General features: G+C 45.1%; 1 protein-coding gene across 1 annotated transcript in view; it reads left to right on the top strand.

Annotated features, from left to right (window-relative positions):
* NUDCD1 (NudC domain containing 1) overlaps positions 1–7,546 on the top strand; it is a 193,096-nt gene that overhangs the window by 177,514 nt on the left and 8,036 nt on the right. Inside the window, exon 9 of the mRNA XM_019528076.1 lies at positions 2,311–2,470. Within this exon, the coding sequence (XP_019383621.1) occupies positions 2,311–2,470 (160 nt within the window). The remainder of the gene's footprint in view (positions 1–2,310; positions 2,471–7,546) is intronic.

The following is a 7,546-nucleotide window of genomic DNA, read 5'->3' as shown; positions in this document are numbered from 1 at the left end:
GGGGCCCGTGGCCGCCCCCCCCCCCCCCCCCCCAATTTCTGCATGGGGCAGAGATGGGCTGGCTGCTGTGGACTGGGTCTCTGCACCTTGCTGCCTTTGCCCCAAGAGCTGTGTGATGCTGTGTTGTCCTTCTTGCCATCATGTGGGCAGGGGATGTGTAGCACAGCCAGTTTACAGCTCCTGGGGCAAAGGCAGCAGGGTGCAGAGCCACAACCTACAGCAGGCAGCCTGCCTCCATCCCACACACAAATCCGGGGGGAGGGGACACATGCCCTCCCAAGCCTTCTCCAGGGGTGTGTGCAGCAGCAGGGAGCTGCGCACCCCCTCTGCACCTCTAGATTAGCCTCCAGCAGCTCCATCCCATGACCCACCTGGGCTCTAGGGCCCCATTCACCCCAGTGCCTGCCCTTGCCCCACTCCCTCCCTCACCATGGGGGCCTCAATCTGTCCTCACAACCTCTTCCTTCTCCCCCCATCCCTTCCCTCCACAGACTTACCAGTGCGCCCCTGCTCTACACGCAGCATGCAGGCTGCAGCTGCTCATGTATGTCTGTGTACGTCTCTCTTCCCCACCCCTGGCTGCAGCCACTTGGAGCCTGTGCCCAGGCTGCCCTGCTGTCCTCTGCGTTGCCACCACTGTCCCACTGGGGTGGCGGAGCAGAGCCTGGGCACAGGCTCCAAAACCATGTGCTTGATTAACTCATTAAAACAACAAACTCAAGGACCAATGAATGTGTTAATCACATGTATTAACTGCAATTAATTGGAAGACCTAATATATTGAGATTTACTGTCTTAGGTTATAATTAGGGCCTGGTTTAAATAGTGGGCCCAGCTCGTTGTGTGGCAGCTCCTTTAATCTTGGTGTTCCCCCCACCATTGACCTCACCGCTTGCGTCTATTGGCGGGGAGACAAATATTGTGGTTTTAAATATGCTGCAGTTTTTGCGTCCCACCACTTGCTGACCGGATGGGACACACAAACTGTGGCATATTTAAAACTATGGTTTTTGCTTCTCAGCCATCAGGAGCAAGCAGCTGGACTGACAGGCTCCAATCAGCAGCAGGGGGGGCACGGGAGGTGAGGATAGTACCACTGGACTCCCTGTTTAAGACACTAAAGCAATTCTGTGGCAGGCGAGTGTAGAGGGGGGAGAAGATCATAAGGGGACTGGAGAGTGCAGGATTAGCCCACAGGTAAGGACCTCGAGGTCATCCTTCAAATGTATCCTGTCACAGAGCAAACAAGCTTTAAAAATTGAAGTGTGCAGAGCTGTTTCTTCATTGATTTTTCCTATTGCATAATAAAGCCTAAACAAAAGTAATAGCATATGATTTGCAAATATTGCAATTCTCCTTTTATTTATCGAGTTATCTTCCCAATCCTGTGCACTTATCCACTTCCCCAAATCAGTACCCCATATTCCACCTTGCTTCTGATCTCTGTTCACAAACTCACCAATATCCTATTGTGCTTAAACTCCAATTGCCAGCTGGTTATGGCCTATAAATAGTAAGGCAGATGGCCAGTGAAGATGGCTGTTTTTCTGTCCGTCTTTGTTTCTGATGAAAGCAAACATTGAGAATCTCATGCTGTGTATCAGGCTAATCTAAAATCCCTGGGACTCTTATTCCAATCAGTATTTCTTTTTATCACCCATTTCTTTCTTGCACCTATCCAAATGACTGTGAGTGTGCCTATCTTTCAAGATGATGCTCAATAACAGAGGTGTCCAGGAAATAACCCATACCCATGGAAACATTGACTTTAAAATTTAGTTTTGCTTAGTGAAAAGTCTGTTTAATTTTAACTTTCTGTTGAAAAGATTCACCAAATAGCAGCGTGTGGTCAGCTGATCAGGTAGGGTTTAGGAACTGTTATAAATGATCTATTTACCAACAGAAGGATAACAATACTTATTGAAGTAACAAGTAAACTGTGTTCTAAATTTTTACTGTTGTTTTTTTTCCTTTCTGAAAGTGTCCTGTGTATTTACTGTGGTTAGTTCCTTTCTTTGGACTGGATGGAGGGAGTTGCTAATGTAATGCTGGAAATGATAGCAGCTTTTGCTTAAGATGAGAGCACACAAATTAGGAATGTAGCATAAAATCAAGCAACAGTAAGACCACAGAATAGAACCTAGTGCATAATACGGTATTGCAAAAAAACTGGTCTTAAAATTATACTGTCTCTTAATCTCTATGTGACAAAATCTGCTGTCATTTTCATTTTATATGTACTTTGCACCTTTGCTATGTACTGTTTTTAAGATTTATTCTATTTAGATTTATTCTGTTTATCTTTTATAGATTAATCTTGGAAGCAACCAGTATCTCTTCTCAACTGTCATAGATCCTAAAGAAATGCCTTGCTTTTGTCTCCGGCATGATGTTGATGCTCTCCTCTGGCAGCCCCACTCTGACCGACCAGACAATATGTGGGAGCACATTGCAACTTTCAACGCTTTAGGTATGGATTGGTTATTGCATAGCATTCCCCTCATAAATACTCCTTGAACCTTGGTAGAACTTTAGCTTTGAAGTCAAAATCATTATCTAATTACATGATTAATCCATCAATTCTGATCTGTCCACTGGTCTTTGTAATAAGGCTGTTCTAAAGTGTGTGAGCAAGAAGATTAAGAATATCTTTCTACCACGCCCATGCCTTACAGATGTTATCGATGTTATCAATTATGTCCATCATCAGCCCCCTTGGGCCATGGCCTCAGTCACTGTCACTGGGCTTCCCTGCTCAGGCACTTCTCCTAGCTCAGCTACCCCCAAGTGTATCTTCCAGGCTTGCCTTCTCCATCCAAGCACTTTATCTCTTATGGATACTCTCAAGCACAGCATGCCAGCCTGCAGTTCACCCCTGGGCTATTCCTGGGCACCGTGTCCTGCCCTCTCAGTTTTGTCTCCCCACCCCTGCTGGGCTTCAGGTCCCATGTCCTCAACCTCTGGGCTCCCTTGCCCCATCTATGCCCCTCTGAGCTATGGGGTCCCCTGACCCCCCTTGGTCTCCAGCAGTGACCTTCAGTCTCCATAGACCCTGACCCCACTTCTAGGCCAGTTGAGACCACAGGCACCCTGGCCCTGCTTGCTTCCTGGCTCTCCAGTTCTCTTCTCTCTCCTCCCCCTTCCCAGGCTATGGGCTCTCTAGCATTATCTCCCAGGCCTATGTGTTCCTAGGTCTCTCCATCCTTCCTCTGTCCACTTCACAGGACTTCCTTCTCCCCTTAGTCCCTTCCTCAAACTTCCAGAGTTGTTTACCTCAACTCAAATATTAACCAGGAACATTTGTATATGTGCTCTAGGGGTGAGAGTGTGTGTGTGTGTAGGGGGGTGGGGAGGGGGGATGGTGCTTTAATTAGAACAGCTCGAAGAGCTTGGCAAACAAGCCTTAATTCAAGCACCCCCACTGCCACTTTGAAGTGCGGGGATGCTGATGCATGAGACGTGGGAGGCTGCTGAAACATGGTAGTTACATTCCAGCAGACTCAATCAGGTCTGCTCCAACAAGATTGGCCCCTGCCATACCTGCAGGCTGCTTCTCACTCTGCCTCTTTTCCTCTTAAAGTGACAGGTGTACTAAGTGCCCTGTCACAGTACTTTACCAAGCCATTCTCACAATTCATTCATCGCCTTTTTCCCAGCCAACAGGCCAAGTAGCAATGTTAATTTTTTAATATCATTTTTCAGAATTTCACATTTAAGATGAAGTCTTTTAATAAACTTCCTGTACTGCTTCCAACTCATTATTTTTTAGCAAGAGGTAACTTCATCTTCATATACCTTGGGAATATGTATTATCTATCTGCTGGTCTATAGGCTTCAATTTATTAATAAAAACAGTTCTTGCATTGAGATTTTTTTCAATCTAGTTTCTGTTTGTCAGTCTAAAAATTGTAGCTATGAGATCTAATATTTTCATCCACAGTTATGAATTGTAGGATTTCACAGCTTCATTACATTATAGGGTTTTCCGTAGGTAGACCTATCAGCTCCAAGTAATGTTTTATTTTGGAGGTAGACCTCTGTTGCATGTTTGGAGACATCTATGGACCTCATAGATTTCTTGGGAATGAATGTACAACCCCCAGACCTCATGTATTGAGAAGCTGTCTGCCTGTGGCCTTCTGCCTTTGTATTGTATTTACCATATTTACTAAGACAACCCTGAATTTAAGATGACCCCCCAATAATTAGATTTTTATATGTAAAAATGTATAAGTTTGTTATAATTTTCCAGGAATAGAGTCTAAGTATCAGAGGATTGTCTTGGATTCATCCCTCCCACTGCTACTGCAGGGAAAGCAGTGGCTGGGGGAGGGTCAGGCAGCCCCCTTGGCCTCTGCCTCCCCCCACCCCCCAGTTCCTCCTGCAGCCTTGTTCCCCTCCTGCCGTGTGTACCCACCCACCTCTAGTTTCCCATAGCCTCTCCCCTCCTCTCCCACTCCCCAGTCTCTGCTTCTTTCTCTCCCCCTGCCCTTCCTGTCAGATGCTGCTGGGATTCTGTTCCCTTCCCAGAGTATAGCAGGTGGAAGCAATAGTTCCTGCTGGCTGTGCAGCAGTATTGACACTGCAGATTGGCTGGTCATGGACAGAGTTTCCATGTGCTCCGTGCCTGGGAGGGAATCCACCTGGAGCTGAGCCGCACCTGACAGTAAGCAGGGGGGCAGTGGGGTGGCAGCAGGAGGAGAAACTGCAGAGAGTAGGGGGCAGGTGGCTGTTGTGGGTCTGATTCTGGCCCTGACCTGGGTTCAGGACCAGAGTCAGAGCTGCAGCAGCCCCCTGCACCACTGACCACCCCCCCACTCTGCTTTGTATGTGAATCTAAAACAAGGGGCTTTTCCTCCTATGCTGATTGGAGGGAAAAAAACTTGTCTTAAATTTGGGTAATTACAGTGCTTGACCATCAATATTTAGGAATGATTTCAACAGAGGAAATAGGAGAGCAGAAGGCAAGGTTTTCTGCATTAGTGTAATATCACAGTAGGGGAAATGGAGAAAACCTTCATTTTTATTACAGATTCTGAAACATCTTGCACTTTATACCCCCTCTGGGTAATGGCCTGCCTAATTTGAACTGACAGGTTTTTTCTGACTTGGGGCTTGAACTGCTAATTTTTTTCCTTTATGTTTACTTTTTATTTTCTGCTATAACTCTCTTTTCTAATCAGCCTCTTATTTAGACTCCATGTCAAATCAAGCTGTAAGTCTCTTTAAAATCTGACATAATGACTGTAATAGTCATGACATAGGTCAGGCATTACTCACTCTTTGTGTATGCACTGCTATTTTTATAACACTTAAGAGTGAAAGACAGTGTCAGTCTTTTTCCAAATCATAACTAATAAGCTTCAAATTCCTATAACAATTCATTACGGCTGTTTTAAGAGGTAAGGTCACCAGTGATTGTGTCATTTCAGAAATAAACAGGAAGAAAATTAAAATGCTACTCTAGGCTTTCTGTGCTTATGACAATAAGCGTAACCTTTTCTTCTTACTGTACTATCATTTTACAGTCCTGTGTTGAAGTTTACACCTGTGTGTTAATCTAAACCACCTTTTATTGCTAGCGGACATCAACGTCATCACCTTGTTTATTTGCAGCCAAACATTAGAAATATGTCAGCACCAGTAGTAGTACATGAGCATCTTGTGGACTAACCACAGTAGTTTTAAAAAATCATAGTGCTTATTGTACCAATTAACATAATATTACTTATCTTGTTTGCTTTTTTCTCTGTTTTCATCGCTGGTCTAACGTCCGTTCTGCAATACAAAGATGGTGACTAGAAAACTTTAATCATTGGGAGCCAAATCTTTCACACTTTTGCCCTGCAAGAGTCATTGAATGCTTGAGAAGTGGGGTAAAGCTTGTCTCTAATTCCACATCCTTTTGAGAAGCCGTTTTTTGAGTTGTCCCTAACTAGTGATGTTTTTGCTGCTGATTGAAAGAGGAGGGGGAGTCCTTCATAATGTCTCTTCTAAACCACAGCTTGCTGAATGGGCCTGTAGTTTGGCTGAATGCTACTCCTAAACCACTGCTTTCCCAGCCTTATCCAGTCTCCTGATTTAAACCCCTAATGAAAAAGATTCCACAGCTTCCCTAGTCACCTTTTTTCACTGTCTTCCTGTTCTAACAGATCTTAGGGAAAATTTCCTTACTAATCTAATTAGACTTTGCTGAAATCTAAATTCATGGTTTTGTGTTCTGTCCGTTGCTTTATGGCAGCCTTTTAAATAGTTGAAGACTGCTAGCCTGTCCCCCCACCCACCCCTTAATCACCTTTTCTGCAAGCTGAATACACACACCTAGTTCTCTTAATCTTTCTTTGTACAGCTTGCCTTCAAACCCCTTTATCATTTTTTATTGTCTGTGGACCCTCTCCAACTTCTTCACATCCTTCTTCAGATATGGAGTCCAGATCTGTACACAATAGTAACTAAGCAGTGCCAAGTAGAGTGGCACAATCATGTTTTGGGTCTAATACTCTTGTTGATGAAGCCCCAAATTGCGTTTGGTTTTTTTGTTTTGTTTTATTTTTTTAACAACTGCATCACATTGTTGATTCACAGTATGAGTCTAAACCTCTGGAAACATCTCAGCAGTTTTACTACCTAGCCAGTGCTCTCCCATTCTGTATTTGTGTTTGATTATTCTTCCTTAGATGAATAAAAACCCTACATTAGTCTGAACTGAATTTCATCCTGTTATCTCTAGCCCAATTTTCCAATCCAAAAAGATATTGTTTTAATTCTGTCCTATACTCCAGAGTGTTTTCAATCCTGCCTGTTAATACAGAGGCATAACAAGCTCCTTGGCAGAGCAGGTGGGTGGCATATTATGTCAACCACTGCCAAGTGATGAATGGAATCTTACCTGCCACAATCCAGGCTCTCTACATTCTGGCATCAGCTGTGGCAACACAGGTGTAGGTTACTGCTCCTAGGGGATGTTCTTGCTGCCTGCTGGCAGTAGCAACTCTGTATCACAGGTTCTCTAGGGGCCATTCCTGGATACACTATGGCATTAATAAATGTGTTGAATACCCCTGGGACAGGACAGACTCGTGTGGAATCTCCTGTACCTCTGTCCCCCTGGTAGTAATTTTATCTTGCCTACATATCTCCATTTTATGTAGAAAAATTAGAGGTGCACCGATATCAGTCCATATCGTATCAGCACTGATAATAGGAAAATAGACATTATTAGCAATTAGCCTTTTTTGGCTGATGTGACTGATAATGTCACAGATAAATGCCGCGTGCATGTGCGCAGGCACAGCATGCACACGGCCAGCCCAGCAGCTTGGAGAGCAGCACCTGGCTGGTAAATCTGTTGGGGTGGGGGGAAAGTGGGGGAAGAGGGAAGTGGTGTGGATGGGGCAGATTGAGGCCCCTGCAGTGAGGGAAGGAGTGGGGCAAAGGCAGGCGGTACCCAGCGGGGGCAGGGTATGGGACAGAGCCATGCGACATCCAGAAGTGCGGGGGGGGGGGGAAAGGGCAGCCCCCACTACTGCAGCCAGCCCTGGGGGGG

The sequence above is a fragment of the Gavialis gangeticus genome, unplaced genomic scaffold, assembly GCF_001723915.1.
Source record: "Gavialis gangeticus isolate Ggan-Ray unplaced genomic scaffold, GavGan_comp1, whole genome shotgun sequence".
NCBI lineage: Eukaryota > Metazoa > Chordata > Crocodylia > Gavialidae > Gavialis > Gavialis gangeticus.
The sequence above is the reverse complement of the archived record's forward strand: the minus strand, read 5'-3'. Positions and strand labels throughout refer to the sequence as shown.